Raw genomic sequence first — 23,373 nt, forward strand, 5'->3', positions numbered from 1 at the left:
GATTCATGATCACTTCAATCAGTTTGCAGAAAGATATTATGAGTTTTAAGTGGTGACCAGCCTCATCCATTTTAATTGGCATGGGATGAGAGGACTAATAATTATTTTCAAATATTCATAATATTACCTCTCTCATGGCTGAGCCTTTCAAGCAGGAACATCCACTTTTGCAGCACAGATGGATATCACAAAAGTTAAAAGTGGACTAGACCTGTTTAGCTATTTTACTCATCTCCTCCAAGTCTACTTTAGGACTAATTTTTCTACCATTTTTCTAATCTAGTGTAAAGATGTTTTGAAGCAAGAGAGTGTAATCTGAATTTTCTTCCAGATTCTTCTGGATTTCTTTACATACTCTTCTAGATTCCTTTGAACATGCCAGTCTTCTCTCTTGTACTTTCTCAGATGCCTCCACTACCTTCACCTCAATACTTACATCAGAGGATCAGTGAAGGTAGTGGAGGCATCTGAGAAAGTACAAGAGAGAAGACTGGCATGTTACAGGTGTGTTCAGAGGAGGCTGAAAGAAAATGTGGGAAAAGAAGTTACCAGAATGACACTACCAGGGAGAAAGAGAAGAGGAAGACTGAAGATAAGATGGAGAGATATAGTGGGGAGGCACATGAGATGGGAGTTGAAAGAAGATTTGTATGACCAAAGCCAGTGGAGAGCCCTGATCTACAACAACAATCTCATTTAGATGGGACAAGCGAGGAAAAAAGAAGAGCGCAATCTGAGTTTGACAGACTGACAGAAACTTTGAGAAGGGAAAGTGAGGCCGCAGCTGGAGTACTGCATTCAGTTCTGGGCTCCACAATTTTAAAAGGATGTGGAGAAGCTTCAGAGAGTCCAGAGGAGAGCCCTGCTCATGATTAAAGGGCAGGAGAACAGGCCCTATGATGAGAGGCTGAGAGCCATGGGACTCTTCAGCCTGGAAAAGTGCGGGCTTCGGGGTTACTTAGTGGCTGTCTATAAGGGTGTACATCAAGATCTGGGGGAATACCTGTTTACCTGAGCTCCCCAGGGGATGACAAGTTCCAATGGTCACAAACTCCTCCAAGACCGTTTCAGGCTAGACATAAAAAAAAAAGTCTTTACTGTCAGAGCCCCCAGGGCCAGGAATAGACTCCTTCCAGAGGTGGTGCAGGCACCTACACTGGACTCTTTTAAGAAACGTTTGGAAACCTATCTTGCTGGAATCCCTTGACCCCAGCTGACTTCCTGCTCTTGGGACGGGGGGCTGGACTCAATCTTCTGAGGTCCCTTCCAGCCCTAATGTCTATGAAATCTATTAAAATGAATTCCTTTTTCTCTGCCCCACTGCTCCTCATTAGGGTTCAAGGTGAGAATCTAGGTGGTGAGGGAACAGTAACCAAGGGGGAAGGTGAAAAGGAAACAAATGCAGGTCTTGACAGTGTGAAAGGAAGGAAAAAAATATCCAAAAGGGGAGCAGGTTAAAGAGGAAGGTGAAAAGGAAGGAGACAAGAAAGGGGCACAGCAAGGGAAATGGATGTAGATTTCCACTTATTGTTCTTTTCTTTAACTGCAAGCAGCACTAGCCACACAAAACAGTTTTAAAACAATTCAGCAAATAATCCATTCTTCAGTCATGTTTTTTCAACAGTCAACTACAGCCAGGTGTCTGCCAGAAATAACTGCCACTACCACGACACAAGTGGGTGAATGTTGCATGAGAAACATGGCCAGCAGCATGTGCAGGAGGATAAGAGCTACTTTTCCCATTGCATGCTGGTTTTCCAAACTTATCACCGCTCAGAATCCTGACTTGTACAATTCTAGCCGCTCCCCACCCTCAATCACTTAGCCACTGATCATCTTTTGACCACAGTACTAGGTTTCTGTGTCTTTACGTTTCATGGCTTTACTCTCTATTTTCTTGGGTTGTTTGATGTGAAGATGTAAGAATTAGAGACCTTTGTCTCTGTCCTGTTAGTTGTTTCGTACTGCTCTGATGGTGAGGAGGAGCCCTGGACCACACTCGATCTGCCTGCAGCCAATCAATTCTTCTCACATAAATTCTCTAATGATCTGGAGCCACCTAATGATTTCTAGTCTACCCACTTTCCAGTGTTTGAGGGGTTATGGCCAGGACACTTTTTCACCCAAGCCATGCATGATTGCTGAAATTATGTTAAATGGGCTGGTGTGAAATTAAAACAGCCCTTAGGGCTGCTCTTCTTTACACTATGGAACTGTGTCGGTGGCTGGGTACTGTCAGACTTGGGGGGATGGGAAGCTGACTTTGTAGTTTGGCTACAGCTCAGGAAGCAAGCTGATGTGGCTAGATAGTCTGAAAGATTACTACATACTCCTTCACATCACCGACATTCTGAGGGCGTCTCAAATTCTAAACTAGGAAAGCTTGATTTTAGTTCACATACGTTATTTATTATAAATAGATACTTTAAGCTGTCCCGTTTGCAAATACATATATTAAAATAAAAGTGAGGACCTCAAATGCCTTATGAGAAGGTCCTTTCCTCAGCAAGGTATTCAAAACAAAGGGAGGACATTCCTTTCTTAAGAAAAAAAAATTCTCTAAACAGGAGGCTGTTGAAAAAATTATATGATTTTCTTTAATGCTATATTCCTTTACCAGGAAACAGTGGAGAAGAAACTTTCCGTTTATCCATTACTGCATATTACATTTACTGCAGTTACTTGTAATACTAATATAAGTCAAAATTTGATTAGAGATTTCCAAGAACATCATGAGCTTTACTGAAAAAATGGAATATTTGCTAAGATGTGCAACAAAGCATTCCAGTGCTAGCACCCAGTTTTGTGAATCTCTCTCTTGTAGATAATTTCTTTGATTCTGATGGAAACACTCACTTGAGAAAGTTTCCAAAATTGAGTCTTTACACTATATGCACCCTACGTTGGACTGAGTCTGAAAACTGTATCACTAATAACCCCCCAACCCAAATTTCCATTGCTTTACCCTATGTAGTTTTACTGGCACCCCATATAATGTGGCTATCTTATGCCATTTACAGGTGTGCATAGCTTAATGGTCCTGAAAACTTTAAGCTTACTTAGGTCTCAACTAGAATGGGAAAGGTTATAGAAAAAATATACTCTTTGTGCGCTACACAGTTATCAAGACTTGACTGCAGACTAGCAAAACTAAGTAACTTAATGGATGTACAATACAGGGTTTTTACAATAATTCTTTCAGACAGCACTTACTATTGTAAAACGCATCTTGATAGTGTATTTTTGTACATTTACCCAAACACACACACACGCACACAGAGTTTCTAGGTATTTCAGTGACTCATACTCGATAAATAAATAAGTGCCACACAAATCAAACCAAATTATCACAATTCAAGTCTTTTAAACTATTGCTAGTAATTTAACAATACTACTCACTTCTTTCACACTACCAAATATACATTTCTGCTGCAAAAATGTGGTATTAGTTATCAGAACAATGTAAAAAAATTTATTTATGTACAACACCCATTGTATTTTGAGTGGAGCACCTGCATTCAAAGGATGAACAGTTATCTCATTCTTGGTCTAGAGGAAGAACTGTTACATCTAAAAACTTCCCCCACTTTATTACAAGTTTCTGCCCTGGTACCAATATCATTAAAATGCTAATAAAACATCTGCAGCAGACAGAATTGATTAAAATAATTTTCTGAAACAACATCTTCAGCCTGACATCAGATCAACACTGTTAACCACAGCATCTGTAGGTCTACCAACTATAAACCTCCCATCTGCAGTAGCATGGTCTTTCAGAGTGCTCAGAGAGTACTGCCACTGAATAACTAGGACTCCTCTACAATTCAGACAGATCAACTGGTCTCTATTTTCTCATCTCCTCCTCCATGACCCAAGATCTTTGGATGCTGGCAAGAACAGGGGATGGATTATTTTTTTAATTGAGAGTTCCTGGAACTTTCCAGAGGTGAAAAGTGTTGGGAGAGAGAGAAAAAACAGGTACTTTGGCCCAACATATGAAAACTGACCACTCAGAAAATTATAGGAAAACAATAGGTCCTAGAACAAACTAAAGCTTGGTCTTAAACTCCAATCTCTTCAGTAGGGAGTCCATGATCAATAAATAAATGCAGTTTGTTAAAAATAAGGCCAAGCACAGTAATTTCTATTTGGATATCCTCAAGGATAAGGGATGGCATACTGTGTGGCAAATTTTACAAGGCAATTTGCATGTGAGCTATGCTATGCATACCACTTATCTGTTTGTGTAACCGGCACATTTTTTTTTAATGGTACTTGGTAATTTGGTACTATCACCAACTTGCAAAACATGCTACCCAACAAAGAAACTGAAGGCCAAGGAAAGGTAGCTTCCACCTGGAAAACAGGTGCCTATGCTTTCTAGCTCTGTGAACTGGATGAATGATGCAGAACCAGTCCACAGGTCAAGCCCAAGTTCACAGGCTTGATTCAGTACAGAATCAGCATGCAAGGTTGGTCTGCAGGTACAACCCCATGCACTTGTTTAACCCTGCATATGAGATCTCGCTGTGAAGTGACTGGTTGCCAACATGACCTGGCGTACAGGGTTATGTCATCTGGATCATACGACTCCCCATGGGTCTGGAAATCCAGTGCCAAGGGAACCATGGCTCCGTTAACTGCCAGAGCTCTGGGAGCAATTAATGCTACTTTTCCTCTGCCCTCAAATTTCTGGGCCCATGAAGAGTCTGACAGGCCAAATGAAATGTCTCTGTAGGTTGGATCTGGCCTGCAGGCTGGAAGATGAGCACCACTGATCTAGAAGGTACCAAAGGACTACACCTAACATACTGCAATCAGTGTACAATGCAGGGTACACTCCATATACCCTGTAAACTATAAGTTTATCAAGGATAATATCTTATAGCTTAACTGCCAAACTGGATCAGAGGAAAATTCCTGTCACGTAAACATGACATTGGATCTACATTATGGGATTTTTGCTTTTTTAAAGATATTCCAAGCATAGAAAAGTACACCAAACAGATGAAAGCTCTTCTCAAGCACATCTTCTGAAACAGGATTACAATCAATTTAGCCTGATTTACAGTAGTGTTGGTTGTCAAAAGGGTTTTGGGGGTATCCACAATTTATTAAGGTTCTCAAGACTTTACTGGGGAAAGGGGCTGGACTTGTAAAGCATTCAACCTTCTTCAGGAAAAAAACAAGCCTCAAAATTCATCCATAGGATGATCATTGAACTGTGATCCTACATATATTTAACACTGGGATAAATTATACTTTGGAATCACTTACATAGTTCTTTTTGACAGACTGGGTCAGATTCTCACTTTGGCTGCATTTATGCAGAATTATCCTGCATTTGCACATCTCCTTTTCTGAATATTTAAATTAATTTTAAAACAGTAATTACATTTTAAAGCATGATGACTGTAATAGGAACAAGCAAACAACCTCACCCATCATCTTTATGGAAGAGATCACAGCTTTCCAGTCTTGAAAGGGCTAGGTGAAAATTATTCTCTGAAAAGCAAGCAGCAAGAAAAGGATTTGAAGTGAAAACATTTAGTGTTTCTTGGTGCAAAAATGGAAGTGCCACTTTGAATACAGCATTTTTAGCAACAAAGAAAAGCTTTTATCCATTTACATTTTCTTCCTAGAAAACAAGTTATAGCCATGTTGAGATTCCAGAACCATATGTTAGTCAGCAATCAAACCAAATCAGTCTTATTATAGCTTCTTGAAAATAACCAGCTGCCTTATCCCTCCCACACATGCCTTGGTCTGAGATCAGAACAAGTCATGTTCAGACATTATTGGTCTGAGACATGCACTGCTACAGTAATACAGTGAACCACTGTTGTACCAGATGGAGCTGGCATTAGTTATTTTATATGTCCACCTTAGGCACTTATAATTACTCCCTATTCTGCAATACCTGGGTGCCTTGGTCTACTATTTAAGATTCTGATCCACTGAGATAATAGCATTTCCCCACCTCACAAATGGGGAGTGAGGGGCTGAAAGAAACTAAAACCAAGATTATAAACTTAGCGCCATGCAGGACAACATCTATAAGGCCAAAGGACCCTACGGAACCTAAGGAAATGTCTACACAAAGCCTTGTCTTCAACAGGTCATTTAGGCACTTAGGAACCTAAGACCAAGTCTGGACTAGGAGTGTAGTCCTGGTATAGGAATAGCATGATACTATCCTGCAAAGTGCTTCTTGTGTGGATGCAGGTATACAGGCAAAACTGTGCTAGTTCTTCATCTCCTTCTTATGGAAACAAGTGGTAACCAGCCAAATTGTGATTCTTCTGGTATAAGCTGTGCCTGTGCTGGGAGTTTTTGTCAAAAGAGCTTGCCCATCTTCACCCACAGAGAATGTTGTGATGTTGACACAACAGTGCAAACATTGATATAGCTTTAGTTCCAATAATGGTGCAGACAAAAATGTAGCTCCCTGCTATAACTGAGAATGTTTTGCAGGAAGTGCACCGAATGACAACAATCCACTGAAACAAACAGAAGTTCACAGTTAGCTGCAGCCTGCAGCTGGTTTCCCCTAGCAAGGGCCCCTGCTCCCTACAAGGCTGCAAAGTTTTCAGAATGGGAGGGCAGGAAAGGGAGCAGAGGGAGCTTGTTCTAGGGTTTCCACAGCTAGCTCTGGTGGGTTGGGTGAGTGAATTGGAGGACCTCACTTCGGGGGGGGGAGGAAGGGCAGCTCCAATACACCCACCCCACCCTCCAGCGAGGGCTGAAAACCCCCCGGACTGGTTCCCTTCACTCCCTTTACCCTCTCCCATTCTGAAAACAGCTCAAGGCTGGCAGGCAGCACAGACAGAAGTTACAGAAGATATTCTTTTTTTAAACCTCTCCATTAAGGGGTTACCCTTATGCATAGATTCATAGACATTAGGGCTGGAAAGGACCTCGAAAGATCATCGAGTCCAGCCCCCTGCCCAAGGGCAGGAAGTCAGCAGGGGCCATAGGTTCCCAGCGAGATAGACATCCAAATGTCTCTTAAAGGTGCTCAAAGTAGGTGCTTGAACCACCTCTGGCGGCAGTCTTTTCCAAACTTTGGGGGCTCAGACAGTAAAGAAGTTCTTCCTTATGTCCAGCGTGAAACAGTCACAGAGGAGTTTGTAACCATTCAACCTTGTCATCCCTATAAACTTATAGGTAGCCACCAGATCACCCCTGAGCCTGCACTTTTCCAGGCTGAAGAGCCCCATAGCTTGCAATGAGGGGGTCAGATATTCACCCAAGCAGCCATTTTCCAGGATGTCTGCAGTCATGCAGTTGCGTTTGGTCACAGCTATAAACTGTGTTCTGTGGCCAGGTTGGGTGAAAATTGTCACTACTGTCTGCGCCCTGTGACCTGACTCCTATATCACTTGTACATTGTACTGGAGAGCAAAGCAATACCTAAAAATCTAGGTTTATGTGAGCTGCTCAATTTCACAGGGCAAGTATGGGGCAAAGCCAAGATTAGAACTCAACATCTCTCAGGTCCTAGCTCTCTACAGCACGTCTCCTCTTTATTAATAATAGATTAAAACCAGGTAGTATTCCTGAGTAAAAAAGAGAAAGATACATGTAGTAATTGACCATAACAGGTAGTTTTCATTTAAAACCTGACACATCCTTAATACTGACCTGCTCTCTTTATACCATACGGTAATTCAAACTTATCACTTCCATGGAATGCTGCCACTTTTAAGAAGTTATTAGAGCACAGGAATGGATATATTTTATCAGCACTGAGGGGAGAAAACAAAGTTGACAGTTAATATTTAAAAAAACTCCCTGAAACTATGGCACATTTGAATCATGCAACAGTTCCTGAAATGCCTTTTAACTTTTTAATCTTACTTGAAATAATAGGCAGCATCAGTTTTGAAATGAACACATGGGAATAGTACAGCCCAAGACAAGCATTTTGCAATATAATTATATCAAGTGTTCAGAAAAAGGAACAAATTCCCTGCTGGTGTAAGCTGACAACGTTCATTAAAACTAACAAGAATGAGAAAGTTTATTGTAGCATGGAATTTGACCCAAACTTTGAAAGATTCTTTAAGATTATGAGACAACTACAACTACTAGTTTGAAAAGTAGTTATTAATCACATTGGTGGGGGGAGAGGGGGGATGGGACGGGACAAAGGAAACCTAACAAAAATTTTGAAAAGAAAGAGAAAAAAAAAAGAGACAGGCCGGGTTCTAAAAGAGGAATTGGATGCTATGGTTTGACAGACAAGCTGTCTTTCAATTCCTTTTAATACATGTGAAAGATGCCCAGATTCCAGGGTGAGAGAGAGAACATATGAATCCAGATTGAGGAGACATATTAACCACTCACACTGGAATTCACTTAACTTCTAGAGGTGCACCAATATATCGGTTGCATATTGGATCAGCACTGATAAAAGGGAAATCTATATTATAGGCTAAAGGCTTTTTTTGGTTGGTGTAATCCATAATGTTCATCAATAAATATAATTAATTATGCCTTCTGACCGGGGTCCCTGGACCCTGCGTGCATGTGTGTGACAGTATGTATGCATGTGGCCAGATACACAGCTGGGCAGCCAGGAGAGCAGCTCCCTGCAAGTAAGTTTGTGGAGGGAAAGGGACATGGGGCGGGGGCAGATTGGGACCCCCACGGTTGGGTGGGGGGAGTGGGGCAGGGCTGGGGCAGCTGCTCAGCCAGGGCAATGAATGGGACCCAAGGCCAAGGTGGAGAGTGGGATGAAGCCGCAACAGCGCATAGAGGGGGCATGGAAGGGGCAGCTCCCCGCTGCTGCATGCACCCTTGAAGGAGGCATGGTGGGGGCATGTGTCCCCCCAGATTTGTGCACAGAATGGATATAGGTTGCTTGCTGTGAGCTTGGGGCTCTCTGCCATGCTGCCTTTCCCTTGGAAGCCCCGCACTGGCTGTGTGCCCCCTGCCCACCCTGCAGCACTGGGGGTGGCAAGTTGTGCCTCCTGCTGCCTGGTGGGTAGGGGATGCATGGGCAGCACAGTGCTCCCTGGGCAAAGGCAGCAGAGTGGGGAGCCCCAAGCCCACCATGGGCAGCCTGCATCCGCCCTCACCCTGTTGGGTTCTGCTCTGGTTCAAATCATCCCTGTTCTTAAAAATGGTGGCAGTGGTGCTTGAACTAAAGCTCATTTGGTGAATGCCAGGACACTGATCTCCTCCCATGCTCCCTGGATGAGCCACCCATGGCTCCATCCCACTCCACGCCCCAGCCTCATGTCCCAATTCACCACCCTGGCTGGGCAGCACCCCCAAGCCCCTGCCTCACTCCCTCCCTTAGCATAGGGGCCTCAATCTGCACCCCCCGCCACGCCCTTTCCCCTCCACAGACTTACCTGCAGGGAACTACTCTCCATGCTGCCTGTCTGTGTTCCTGTAAATTAGTTATTGGATCGGCATCAACCAATACAGTTAGTTAATAATCAGCTATCGTTACTGGCCAAGAAAATCTTTATTGGTGCACCCCTAATAACTTCAAATGAGAATTGGTCTCCCTATGGGAAGGGACTCTCTGAAAAAAGCTGCCACATCCAATCAGATGAACACACTGCAAATCTAAGTCTGTAATATCCACTGACTCCCGTGCACCTGATTTCACTTCAAGGACTAGTTTGACTTCAGTAAGAATTGAGGATACTCAGCACCTTACACAGAACTGACTGAATGTGTTAAAGAACTAATAGGGAAATGATTTGTGAAATCATTATACTTGGGTTTAAGTGCATTCATGGGAACATTGTTTTAATGCTATTTAATAAAATGACTAAAAAACAAATATTTCACCTTTCACAGCATCCTGAGTCAACACTGCTACCTCCGGAAACAAATACCTCACACACTAAATTAAATATGTACTCAACAGATTATACTAACAATACATGGAAAACTGGTTAATAAGCCACCAAATATGAAAATCAATATGAATAACTGCTTTAGTAACCTTCCTTGGTATCAGAGTCAGATGATAACCTTAACTAAGATAAGGCATTTGGGTCTTAATCGGTAATAAAAATGTGTCCTTAATTTGCCCCTCTATAAGTTGGAAGGTGCCTGGTTCCCTTGTTTGTAACCCACAAGTACAATGTACTGTACCTTTGGATTACAAACTCTTTCACCCTCCCCCCACACCCAGGAAAGGTAACATCAACCTGTAAGGGCTAGATCTTCATCCAGAAGATCAACCTGTAAGGGCCAGATCTTCATCTTTATCTTCATTCCATAATGGGGCTAAGGTCAACCACTGGTCTAGTACCACAGTTATTCTCCTCTTGTACCTCTCAGGCTACAACCAAATGAGACCACATGTATAAAAACAGGAAATGGGAAATTTTGTGTTATGCCTGAAGTTGGAGCTATTCAAAGTAATGTCCACAAAGGGGGCATAAGGATATCATCCATGGTAAAGATGTCATTAGGAGAGAGAGGTATTTGGCTCTGTTAGTATGACATCAGGCAGAAGGGAGGGTAGATTTACACCTAATTAAATTACAGATGTATGAACTTTCATAACCAGCAGCCTGCTTCATCAGTCAATATAAAGATGCCATTACCCTTCTTGACTGATGATCTTTGAACATTGTTTTTAAATAAACAGGACTGAATCAAACTCTGATTTCCCTGTAGGCAGAAGGAATGAAACAGAAGACTTGTTTCTTGGCATGTGGCTCTCTAAGCCTTGTCCAACTAAGATTTAGCATAAAAATCTCTAGGCTTTTTTTTCCCCAAGGGCCATGCCCTTGACTTTTTGCTCCTTCTCTGCCTCTTTTAGTGTATTTCTTCAGTGCTTCTCTCACAGACACATGCTTCTACTAAAAGCATACTCTGCAAAACATGTGTCCCTGCCCCAGATATGCCTTTATTTTGGGTGGAAGCTCTGCTTGTTTCAGTTACCTGCTTTCACAGAGGAACTTAATAACTTCTATTATAAATAGGATGACCATACTGCTGGCTGCTTACAGATTGGGGGGGGCAGCACTTTACTTTCAGCTTGGTGCACCCCTGCACCAAGCACAGCACATGCTCAGAAAAGGAACTGCATCAATATGGCCTGGCTCAACCAGTGTCTATATAGCTCACATGCTTCAGCTGGGCTTTTTGGCACTTTATCTAATAGCTGATTGAATCAGCTATTAGATAAAAGTGCCAAAAAGCCCAGCTGAATTGTGCAAGCTATATAGATGCTACAGAGTAGATCCAACTGACATGATTCCTTTTCCAGTAAAGCACTGTTTTATTTTTTCCTCATGCTTGTCTTGGGGAAAAAAAAACTAATAATGTGCCCATTATTATTAAGGAAATCCACGACACTGCTTCCTGTTTAATGTGCCCCCACTCCCATGCCACTCTGCCTCCCCACTGGACAGCAGGGGAAGTGGGGACTACCTGTGGAGAAATGGGGTGAGTGATGCCAGGCAAACAGGTAGCTGGTGCTCTGCTGGGCAAGAAATCAGGAGAAGGGCTCAGCTGGAGGCTCCTGCTGAGCAGGGAGAAAGTTGAGTAGATTTGAGACTTACAGTCATTTATTGGCAGTAGGTTTTCCAGGATAGCTAATGCAAATCAGCTAAAGATGTGAATTTAAGGGGCATAAGTTAAAGCACACGAAGCACTCAGATGGTTGCCCTCATTCAGATGCAAGGTTAATCTACAGCCAGTAGCCTATTTTCTATAATACGGGCAGCATCCACAGATAGGTAACAAGTTTGGGGAAATTCTGAATAACAATTTACCCAGCAAATTGCATTTGTTTTTATTTGTAACTCTATGGGTTAAGCACAGACAGCACTCTCCAAGTACTCACTATCTATCCTGGGGCAGGCAATTATTTTCGGCGGAGGGCCACTTACTGAGTTTTGGCAAGCCATTGAGGGCCGTATGACAGGCAGCCAGGAGCAGATAAATACTAATTTTCTAAATTTTTTAGGGGCCTCCCGGGTTGGACAGAATGGCCTGGTGGGCCACATTTTGCCCAGCCCTGATCTACCCATTTCCTAAAGGCTGAGCTGTACACAAGGCAGTTATGACTACCCATCAAGTTTATTTCTGTTTCTTAATCAGATAAGCATATTTGTGACCTTTAAAATAGACAAAATTACATGGAGTAGCAAGAATTATTTTTTTAAAGCATTATACTGTCTCACAGTATTAGGCCTTTACAAACTAAAGTAATGTCAACCCATTGAACTCAGTGTCAATACTCCCACTGACTTCAGGCCCTGAATGCATAAGATTGCCCTGGGTTACTGTATATGTAACAGCACAGATCAAATTCTGCCCTCAGATATACCTGTGAAATCTCACTTCAGTGAGGATAGAATTGCTGGAGAAATATCAATTTTAGTATATAGGAGCTGGATTTTCAGAGATGCTGAGGTTTCTGCAGAAGCACTAAATCGTGAAAATAGGATCCTCTTGAGTCCCTGAACGAAAAAGTTTTAGACATGCACTACATAAAGCCTCAATTTCCTGTACAAACCTGAAAAATGGTATGTGCAGCCTCCCTTGAAGATAAATTTATTATTACTTAATAATATACAATTACAATAGCTACCTATAAAATATACGTATCCTCATTTACTCACTACAGATACATATGGGAGCTCTTGCTGCTTTGTACTGCCCTGATGGCAAGCAGCCAGAAAGCTGCTTTTTACTGTCAGAGCAGTGTGAAGCAGCTGGAATATATCAAAGAAGCTGAACCCAAGCGTGAGATCTGTTCTACTGGAGAAGAAAAAGGAGAAATAACTCACAAATAGTTTAAAACCCAGCTCCAGCTCCACCTTGGGTGGGTAATAAGCACTTACACAACTAGCTTTAGCTGAATTTAAGACTGCTTCCATGGATTTTAACTCCTACTCCTCACTGTATAACTTACATTGTCCTTCTAAGCAAATTCAGAAGGAATCCATTCCAGCCACTTATGAAGTCATGCAACTTCACTTAAGTCCCTGAAATACCACTTTTCTGAGACCTGATGATGCCAGAGGAGGAGGAGACAATACCCCACAATTATTTCATGGAAAAAGCAAAAACACTACTGGGGCCAGTCACATGAAGCAGGGTTGAAAACCCAACATACTTCCCTTTCCAGGCATTGTTACTCAGTCAGAGAGCCTGGCTCACTCTTACTTGCTCTCTCTTTACATTCACATAGCTTCCCTTGATTGTCTGGTGGTCAGTTCTACTTCTCTGACTAAAGTAGAGTAGAATTTGGGCCTAAATGTGTAGATAACTAAGAACTCTCCTGTAATTAACACATCCCCCATAGCCTCAACACACACCTTGGACTTACCTCAATAGTGATGCAAAGGCTGGCTTCTGCAAACAAGTGGTTAGTACATTTTTTCTTTCCGTCGTCCTATATGAAAGCCTGAAAGAAGAGAATTTTAAAGAATCAGTAAGTGAATCAAGCATCTAAAAGAGGTGGCACCAACCCTTTTGCTAGAGAAATATTTTGATATAAACTACTAAGTTCTAATAGCCTGTCAATAGATCCTGCGAGTGAATGAAGTAGCCCTTCATTACTGCTTACATGTGCATGACAATTGGAACCCCTACTTGCTTTTGTGTTCATTTTGCTATGCATTACTGGCAGCACACTTATGCAGCCTAGCTCCAAGATATCCATCACTATCACCTGCTAGCTATTAAAGCATCTATAACTAAAAATCCTGCACTAGCCCTCTCTCTGAGAAAGCAGAACATCTCTCTGATGCCAACTGGAAGCTTGCTTAGGTGGATCTTTTAAGGTCTATCCAAAGGCCAACACTGAGTCCTTCTGAGAGAAAAGAGTAAATGAGATCTTGTGGAGAAAATCACCCTTCAGAATTAAGCTTCAGAGATAAGGCTTCTACTCATAAGCTCATTCCCACCTTTCATTTGTCTAAGAAAGGCAATAAGCTCTGGAGTTTATTCATGTGCAGCATACTGAGCAGGGTCAGAGCAACCCTAATTGGCAGGGGGCAGGGTCAGCCTGCCAACCTGGGGTTGCTCCTCCCAGTTCAACATGCTGCAGAGGGCTGGCTGGGGCACGAATGTGCTTCAGTGCAGGGCTAGCCAGCAGGCAGCCTCCACATTGAAGCAACCTTATGTCCCAGTCCGCCGGGGCAGTGTCTCCATATGCACTGCTGCAGAGTTTTTCATTCTGCAGTGGAATAGTACTTGTGTTTACAAGTACTATCCTGCTGCAGAGTAAATTAGTTTACTCCAGCCTAATAGGGGTGCACCTGTAGAGGCACAATGTTTACTACACATTAAATGTCTCATGTAGATGCAGCCAATAGGTAGTGGGGTCAGATAGATGTCATAACTTTAATGATCCAGGGAACATACACGAAGCAAGGTATGTTTGGACCAACAAAGACCAGAGATTACTCTTACCAGTAGTCATTTGTCTTCCACACATTTGTGTGAAGCACGGCATACATAAAAACAGCTACCAGGATAACCACCAGCAGGAACCGTTTCATGACTGGCAGACAAGAAATACAAAAAGAAAACAACAACAACAAACTTAGCTTTCAATTCCAGACTTACTTCCACCAACATATCCCAAGATGGAAAGGGAAGTGCTCATTATCACAGCTTGATCACAATGGTTGCTCTAGCCTTAATATCCCCAAATAAGGTACCCCAGTCTCTTTCAGCGAGTCATTCAAGATGTCAGTGACAACTGAACACTCTGCTGCTTTGCATTTATAAATACACACATTTGGTTGGGTCAATTTTACATGTAACCCTGGGCATGACACTTCCCATGCCTTCACCGGAATAATGGGATGCTGGGGTACCTGGTATAGAGTGGCTCCGCCCAGCTCCCTGGGTAGCTGCTGCAGGGTCTCTGAGCCCTTACAATCAAACAACCTTGCAGACTGTTATAAACTATTTACATGATTTAGTTATTTACAAGGTAACATATAACCAGTGCAATAGAACAAATGTTACACTGCATGACCTGGTGATGGTAGCCTAAAGGTTAATGCTTCTTGGATACACATTACACAAGGGGGAAGGTATACAAATTACCCACAGTAGATAAAGAACCAATACATAAATACATTGATACTCCAACTAATAAACCATTAAGAACTTATTTACACAGTCTGTAACTTGTACACAGGTTACTGAGGACCCTGTCTGCACTGCTTCTGGCTGGGTATCTCAGGGAGCACAACTGAATCCGTGTCCCAAGCACAGGATCTGTGGGTGGTCCCTGGTGTTGGCATCCCTCGCACGAGTTCCAGGGGTCTCCGTGCAGCAGGCGGTGGCTCCTCCCCTGCAGTCCCTGCAAGAGAGCTGATTACTGCCCAGACCCCTTCCCAGGCTCTGCAGGGAGAAGTGTCTAGGCTGCAGCTTGTAACACTTTCCCCTGCCCAGCACAGCCTCACAGCATCTGGCAAAATGCAGCCCCTCCCTGGGCCCTGCCTGCCCCAGGGTTTATGGTGGCTGGAGCAGTCCCTGTCCTTCTAGCCCAAGGCTCCCTCCAGCACCTGAGCCTGCCCCTTAGGGCTGTGCAAAATTTCACCAGGTGTTTCATTTTGAAGCTGCTTTGATGCATTTCGAGCTCAAAACAGTGAAATCGAAATGAAGCAAAAGGCTTCAAAACAGCTTCAAAATGGAGTAAGGGCACTGCAAACATTTTGAAAGTTTTGAAACGTTTCAAGTTTCAAAGTCAGGCTTACTTGGCTTCAGCACCTGTCCCAGGTTGCAGTGGCAGCCTCCTGTCATCCGGCGTGCAGATCTGGGGGCTCGCAACCCTGGGAGGGTGACGGAGCTGTGCCGGACACCTCCCAGGAGTGAGTGCAAGCCCCCAGATCTGTGCACTGGATGACAGGAGACTGTCACTGCCATCTGGGATCGGCGGCAGCAGCAATCTTCTCAGGCACTGGGAGCTGGCTGCACGCAGTGTCAGTCCTAGGCAGCAGCCTCAGCCTCCTGTCATCTGGCACAGATCCAGGGGCTCACAACCCCAGAAAGAGTCCAGCACAGCCTGGCAGCCCTCCCAGGGCTGGGAGCCCTTGGATCTGCACCCCAGTGAGAGGAAGCTCAGCCTGCTTGTCCCACCTGGGACTGGCATCCCCCACTCGCCTCTGTCCAGCCCCAGCCCCAGCCCCCCACATGACTCCAGCCCCCGGTCTGGAGCTTATCAGCACCAGCAGCCGTGCTCTTGGCCCCCTGCATGGTGGGTATCTGCCACCTTTGTCACAGCATGCTGCTGCTGCCCAGCTCTGAGCTGTCACTTGAGGCTGCGCACAAGTTGTGGGGACTGCTGGCCACACCAGCCTGGGTCCTATGCATATGAGCCCTGCACATCGCTTCTGTGCACAAGCAGCCTGAGCCTCCTCTCATCGGAGCACCAGATGACAGGACGCTCAGGCTGCCACCTGGGACTGGTGCTGGTGGCAGCCTGCACCCAGTGCTGGGGAAGATTGCTGCTACCACTGGTCCCAGGTGGCAGTGACAGCCTTCTGTCATCCAGCACACACATCCAGAGGCTCGCAACCCTGGGAAGAGTCCAGCACAGCCCCACAGCCCTTCCAGGGATGCAAGCCCCTGGATGTGTGCACTGGATGACAGGAGGCTGCGGCTGCCGGCAAGTGTTAGGACTTTTGGCTTGATCACTTTGAAGTGCAGTTTCCCAGAAATCTCTACACCCATCTCCTTGAAACCTGGCAGGCTTCATGCCCTCAGAAGGGGCTACCACCCTTGCAATTTTCATCCAAATCAGGCAAGAACGACAACGTTTTAGGCATTGTCATGATTCCCCATGATAGCCTCTGGGCGAAACGGCGAAACACGTCTAAACAGTGAAAGTTTCAACGAAACAAAATGGGACAGTGCTTTGAAACGAAATGAAACAAAACACTGTTCCTTTGAAACATTGAACCAGACGTCAAAATTAAATGATGGTGTTTCGCACAGCCCTACTGCCCCTCCCCGGTGCCTTCTCACACAGAGGAAAAACCAAGGCAGTCTCAAGCAGTCTCCGCATGGTCCTGCATCCTCCTCCCTTCCTGTGCTCTCCCAGCCACACAGGGGCTTGCAGAAGGGTCTTCCCAGGCTTGGAGTCTCCTCACAGGCAGCTCCTCTCTTGTCTTGCCCCAGCAGGGCTAAGGGAAGGGTGGGATAACGGATACAGTGTGGCCTCTCGCCGTGTAGTACTCTCAGCGCAGCCTCTGCTGCTACTTCTGCAAGGCTCTGCCAGGGGCTCTCAGGGGAGACGGCCATGGGGAAATCCTTTCCCTGGTCTCCAGCCTGTCTCTCACCCCCTCTCTGTCCTTTGTTTTCCCCACCGGGAAAACTGCTTCCCGCTTTTAACCAAGCCTCTCAGCCAATCACAGGCCAAGACTCTTTCCAGGCTTTTGCTAATGTGTCTCATTCAAATCCTGCTGGGTTCCATCACCCGTCCCACTTCCAAGGGGGCTACCTCCAAAACAGCTTCACTCACCCTCATGGCAAACGGTGTCCCTACTGGGACAAACTCTGTCTCTTTGCACTCTGCAGGGCAGCCCTTCCTAGTCCTTCAGGTGGGTCCATTTTTAATGCTGCTACATGTATTTGTGTAGCTAAACAAACAAGTTATTTTTCTGGAAAATATATACTGGTTGATAGGATCTTTGATTCCTCACTTTTAATCAATAGAGTCTTTCACCATCCTTTTTCACTGTTATATGTTGCTAATGTCGGACTCTGAACAATGGAGGGTTCTAAAGTGCATTATATCTGACTATGTATACCTTTTGAAGGCATGTCACACTGATGCTCTACTTCCCAGGAGTATATGGAACAAATGGTTGAACAAAACAAAAATATAAGCTAACAAGCAAATGTGTCAGGAGAAAAGAAGTGCTGGAAGAAAAAAAATCATAGTTTCAAATTGCCCCCTGTCTAGCACACCAAGCTGCCTTTTCCATAGTTATGAATGAACTGCCAGTTATTATACCCTATGAAAGTTTAAAATACTTCTTCCTGCCACAAACTGCCAGGGAAATTTGAGAGGAAGTTATATACCCTTTCATTCATTTTACTTCTCTCTCCACTATGCAAAATACTTCTTTGCAGGCAGATATGCTGCATATCCTCCCTACCACCGTTTTAAAGATATCTTTTTCAAAAGACAATTTAACTCCACTGGCCACAGGGTGAGAGAGGTGGATCATACAAAACCAAAAACACTAGTATATCTCCCCATGTAATTGAAAGCAATTACCTCTGGCTGTTTTTTTGTGCCAAATGTTGACTAAATACAGTGTGTTATGGCTTATTTGCAGCGGATGTTTTTAAGCAGCCTTACTCTTAAACCACTAAGCAAAAAGACCAAGACATCTGAAGTTAGCTGTCATGCCCCGCCACAAACATAAAACAGGTGACTTTACAACAGTAAGGCATATACTACTGCACCTCATTCCCATATCCAGATTAACACATGATGAAACAACATGAAGCTGCTTTACTGTTAAATTTAAATCACAGTCTTGCCATCTGATCCTCAATGACTGACCCATGCACTTGCTTAGAGTCCTATTGATTTCAAGGTACTTCTGCATGGATCTAATTTCAGGGAATTAAAGTCAGCATATGCAAAACAAGGTACAATCCACAAATGACAAAATAACACTATAAACATTATACATTCACGATATTTTCAATGTTCAGTTACAGCTATAGCACTGTAAAGTTACTATAAAGTCATTGCAGCCTCCCATTCCAACCTCAGCCTCCCACACTTTCTCTTCCTCTAAGCAAGTGGACACCTAGTCTAACCAGAGGCTCTCTATGCCCATGCACTGCAGAAGACAATGGCACGTGGATCTAGAGTGTATAAATGAAAAGTTGAATTCTTCCCAGTTTGACCACTCCCAAGCAGGAGTGAAGATTATAAGGAACATCATCAAATAAAATAATTGCCTAAATTGATTTTACTTATTTCAGCGGAGCTCTGCCAGGTTACGTCTGAGAATCTGGTTCAATAATCACCACAGCATAAAAGCAGTGCAACTAGAAGGCAAATCAGACCTCTCAATACTTCTGTCCAAGCAGCCAAGGTTTTCTTAAACTGAGAATTAACTTTGGTATGTTTAAAGAACACAAACTGGGAGTAAACTATACATTTTCTGTTGCTTAAAATGTAAACAAAGCTTTTGCCCAGCTACTCATTATCTCCTTGACCTTGCAAAGAAATTCACCCTTACAAAAGAACGTAACTCATTTCATTTTTCAAGTCAAAGACCAGGGTTATGATATTTCTGTTGTTACTGTTAGTATTTTAATCCATGTAAAATTCTCTACTGAAAAAAAATTAAGCTTGCATGAGCAGTCAGAAGTAGAGGCTGCTCATGTAACTGTAATCTTGTTCTGTGTGTACGTATTTTGATACTATCTTTAATGACATGACTCCATTTTTCTTCCTCCTTTGGTTCCTGACTTCACTCAGTGAATATCATGGGCGGTTAACAAGAGAGGTCTGTATAGTGAATACTGCTGTCCCCTGGAGGAGTATTACCTCATTTTCTGGAGAATTCGAGAGGAATATTTTTAACACTGATGGCTTTTGCGGATTTCCATCCCCTCCCCTCCACCCTCCACCATTTAACCTTCTTGTCAGCCTCAAGAGGGGCCTGAAAACACCTGGGATAAAACAGGCCCTCGTACCATTCAGTCAGTTTTGTTCAGCATGCCTGAAGATTGAAATGTTGTGACCTATTAGCTGAGTAAATGGAGGGCACTGATAGTAAAATCCAAAGTTTACAAGCATTTAAAAAGGTCCCTAAGGCCTGAAACAAAATGTAATAAACCAAGATCTGTGACTTTTTGAATTAATTGGTTACAGTCCTTTGTCAAGTATGGTTCAGCCATGAAGAGAGAATCATGAGAACTTTTTAATAGGAGCTTAACCAATCCTTTGAAGATGAACTGAACATCCTAAGTTTAGTTGAATTAATCTAACAGATGCTGTTACAGGATTAGATCTTTCCACATGTCCAAGAACACTGTAGGTCAGCTCCCACCAGTTTCAATCACAGATACATTTAGGGTATATCATGTACTATACTCAGTAAGGAGGTAGGGTTGTCTCTTGGGGAAGAGGGGGGCCAAATCAGGGCAACTGGCCCACACCCTGCGCTCTGGTGTGGCGATTCTGTGCTGCTGCCAGCTTTACATCTGGCCACTTGGCACCCTCCCCCCGCCGCTGAATCCGCCACAGCTCCCTTGCTTCCAGGGGTAGCGCCCTGCACAGGCTGATTTGCCCTGGGCCCCATACCCTGCTCAGGTCATCTCTGTAAGAAGGAATCGTGTAAGCATTTTGGCTACCATTCCTCCTTGAGAGGGTGGATCAGTATCCCTGCTGGAGTCACATCTTAGCCTTGGCTTTGCTACTTCACTAAATACAGCACCAGAAGTGCGCAGCTATTTCATGACAACTATGCAACCATTCATGCATACTGACACTAATTTACATATACAGTGGTGATAATCCCTTGTACAGAAGGATGCAGGAACAGCTATATTAGCAAAATTGAATAAGAGCAGGATTTGGTGGCAATCATCCTGTTCCTTCCTCAACCCTTTTCCCCTTGTACACATTTATTACCCTTATTCATCTAATTATATCTCTACTTAGGTGGCAACATGCACATGGGATAGAAGTCTTTTGCCTTCTATCCTATTTGTTCTGTAAAGCACCTTTGTGTGCTATTACAGAATAATACCAGTGGTACCAATTCTCTTGATACTATCACGGTTTTTGTGATGTTTGTGTTCCTTCAGACTCTGCAATGAAGAGACTGTCTGAAGCATCTCCGACAAATCTCTTCTTGAAAAACTAAAGCCCTTGGGATGGATCCCACTTACCTGATTAGGTCCCTACATGGACTTATATGCTGATCAAGTCCCCGGGGGGGAAAACCCAAAAGGTGGGTAAGTTTACTGCTTTTTTTGTGGATTACTTTTAAAGTGAAGGGGACAGCATGTTACAAAAGTAAGCCAAGTCAGTTTTTCAAGGACTTGGCTCAGGCTGGAACAGGATCATACAGGCACCTAATAGGTGGAAAGGGATTAGGCAGCTTGTGGGTCTGGAGATTGATCTTGAAGATATGAAAGGAGCTACCCTAAAAAAAAATACCAATAATACCGCTTTAAAATATTTTTGAGAGACCTGACTCATGACTGTTTTTAAAATGTGTGGGGTTGGCAACACTTTGACACAAAACTATGTATTGTTTGTTTATGGTCAGAACTTCAGTAAATTTCCAATTGGCCTACTGAACGTTAGGGTAGCAAATCCAGGAAGCACCAATACTAGGATTTACTGACATTCCTGTAAGAGGAAGTGTTTGAGGTTTTATTCTGAGATTTAAAAGGATATTTATACTGCCTTATCAATGCACTGTGTTATTGCTAACATTCTTTTGATAACTGCTACAAACTGTCTTTGACCAGTTTAGTATTTTCTATCTATTCCATGTTGAGCACAGCAAAATAGAACTGTGCTAGACTTAAGTTACTAATTTTGGGTGTGTACAGAAGTGCTCCGTGCACATTTTACAGTGCTGTAATTTATAGCACTTTTTATAGCACTATACAGTTACAACATCCTTAAACATGACAGAAGAGCAGTGTTTCATGTGGGCAAGAGGGGACTCTGAGAATCCATGCACTTTCTAGGCTAGGAGGCAGAAGGCCCTCCACATAGAAGCAGCTCTGGGCAGGCTTCAGCATACAGAAGTTAATTTAAAGTGCTATAGGTGGCTAAAGTGCTATAAACTACAGCACTTCAAATTTAATACCTCATTTAACAAGGGTTAATTTAAAGTGCTGTACTCATTTTTAAATGTGTTGTAAAGCTGTGCACTTCTGTTAGTCATGACAGTACAGCACTTTAAATGGCGAAAAAAGCAACTTCTGTACAAACACTTTACATTTAGCCTTGTCCTATATTCTTTCCTCTTTTTTGCTTTCAGTGCCCTATCCAAAGTTGATTTAGCAAGAGACAAAAGGCTTTTTTAAAGAATTTATAGTCAAATGAAGCTGGCAGATGAACTAGATATTACAGTGTGAATGGAAGAGAAAAAGCCGGACTGAACTCAGTGCAGCCAGAGCTGCACCTGTTGTGCCGGAGCGAGCAACGCTGAAAGAACAAAGGGCACCACGGAAACCTCAGACTACCCCATAGCTGTGCAGATATTTCAAGCCCACCGCCAAGAATGCCGGAGGAGTGAAACTGGCTGCAGGAGGAAGATGAGTGGCAGCAGCATGAAGATGGAGAAGAGGCTCCGGGGGTCAGGGAGCAGGCTGTGTGCCTGTGTGGAAGCTCCAAGCTCCAGTGAGCCAGGAGACACTTGTACTGAGCCCACCGCAGAAAAAGCAGTGGGAGATGGCAGAAGCTTCGTAGGGAGATGAGCCAGCCATGGGAGAAGTGGCTGCGCTCAATTAAGATTCTGGGTTTTCTTTTTTTTTTTCTTCTTCTTCATGTGGGTGTTACTTGGGGGGGCAGCTAGCTAAGCTGGACCCTGACCCCTAGAACTAAAAAGGGGAAAGGATAGACTGCAAGCCACAGAAAAAATTAAAGATACTGATTGGATGCCAGGCATGAGTGTGTGGACGCCTATAACCTGGCAAGGCCAGAAAAAGGTCCATGTACCAGGGGCTCGGACCCAGCTAGGAGACATCAGTCCAGCACAGAAGCCCCAGGGCTGAAGGGATCCTCTGCAAGCTGGCAAGACAAAGCAAGCCCAACCTGGATTCCTTTATTTTCTTTATCCGTAGAGGATGGGCCCTGTGAGGAGAGGGGAGATGTCTGCACCCTCTGAGCCTGAGAGAACAGTAGTAGATAAACTCCACTGATAAGCTGCAGGGTCCCAAAGTTTAAAGAAACTTACCTGAGTTCAAAGTAAAAATCCTGAGTTCTTCTTTATTTTTTTTGACCACTACCCTCTGCCAGGGGATTGTGCGGAGCCAGTGGTCCATCTTAACAAGGGAAATGGGACTGAGATGACCACGAGCCTATAAAGCCAAAGAAAAAAGAAAGATGTAGCCTGTCAAGAACCATGGGTGAGACCGACGCTGCAACATCTGGGTGGCACATGGATGGGGTATAGGTGAGGTTGAAGCTCTAGAAGAAGGATCTAGCCTGTCACTTCCTTGGCCAGCCATGGCTAAACTAAATACCTCCTGATGAAAAACATCACCTAACATCAAGATGTGGTACATGAGAGTTGGGTAGCTTCACAGCAAGGCTAAAGCAAGTCCAAACAGGCACAGGACTGTCAGGCCCTGAAGTCCTATCCTATACTGCGCCAACGACATATAGTTACCATATTTCACGGTGTACAGGTTGACCCCGATTGTCCA

General features: G+C 43.8%; 1 protein-coding gene across 4 annotated transcripts in view; it reads right to left on the reverse strand.

Annotated features, from left to right (window-relative positions):
- ST3GAL6 (ST3 beta-galactoside alpha-2,3-sialyltransferase 6) overlaps positions 1–23,373 on the reverse strand; it is a 73,017-nt gene that overhangs the window by 22,593 nt on the left and 27,051 nt on the right. For 2 of the 4 annotated variants that reach the window (XM_090056004.1, XM_090056023.1), the window contains exons 2-6: positions 22,902–23,025; positions 14,404–14,494; positions 13,316–13,393; positions 7,645–7,748; positions 5,442–5,505 (exon numbers count right to left, since the gene is read on the reverse strand). In XM_090056004.1, the coding sequence (XP_089912130.1) occupies positions 5,442–5,505; positions 7,645–7,748; positions 13,316–13,393; positions 14,404–14,494; positions 22,902–22,989 (425 nt within the window). In that variant the 5' untranslated portion in view covers positions 22,990–23,025. Of the gene's footprint in view, positions 1–5,441; positions 5,506–7,644; positions 7,749–13,315; positions 13,394–14,403; positions 14,495–15,120; positions 15,464–22,901; positions 23,026–23,373 lie in introns of those variants that run through there. The other 2 variants (XM_090056015.1, XM_090056007.1) reach the window with 2 other exon arrangements.

Source organism: Crocodylus siamensis, chromosome 1 (assembly GCF_052110815.1).
Source record: "Crocodylus siamensis isolate JL-2025a chromosome 1, ASM5211081v1, whole genome shotgun sequence".
NCBI classification, from domain to species: Eukaryota; Metazoa; Chordata; order Crocodylia; family Crocodylidae; genus Crocodylus; species Crocodylus siamensis.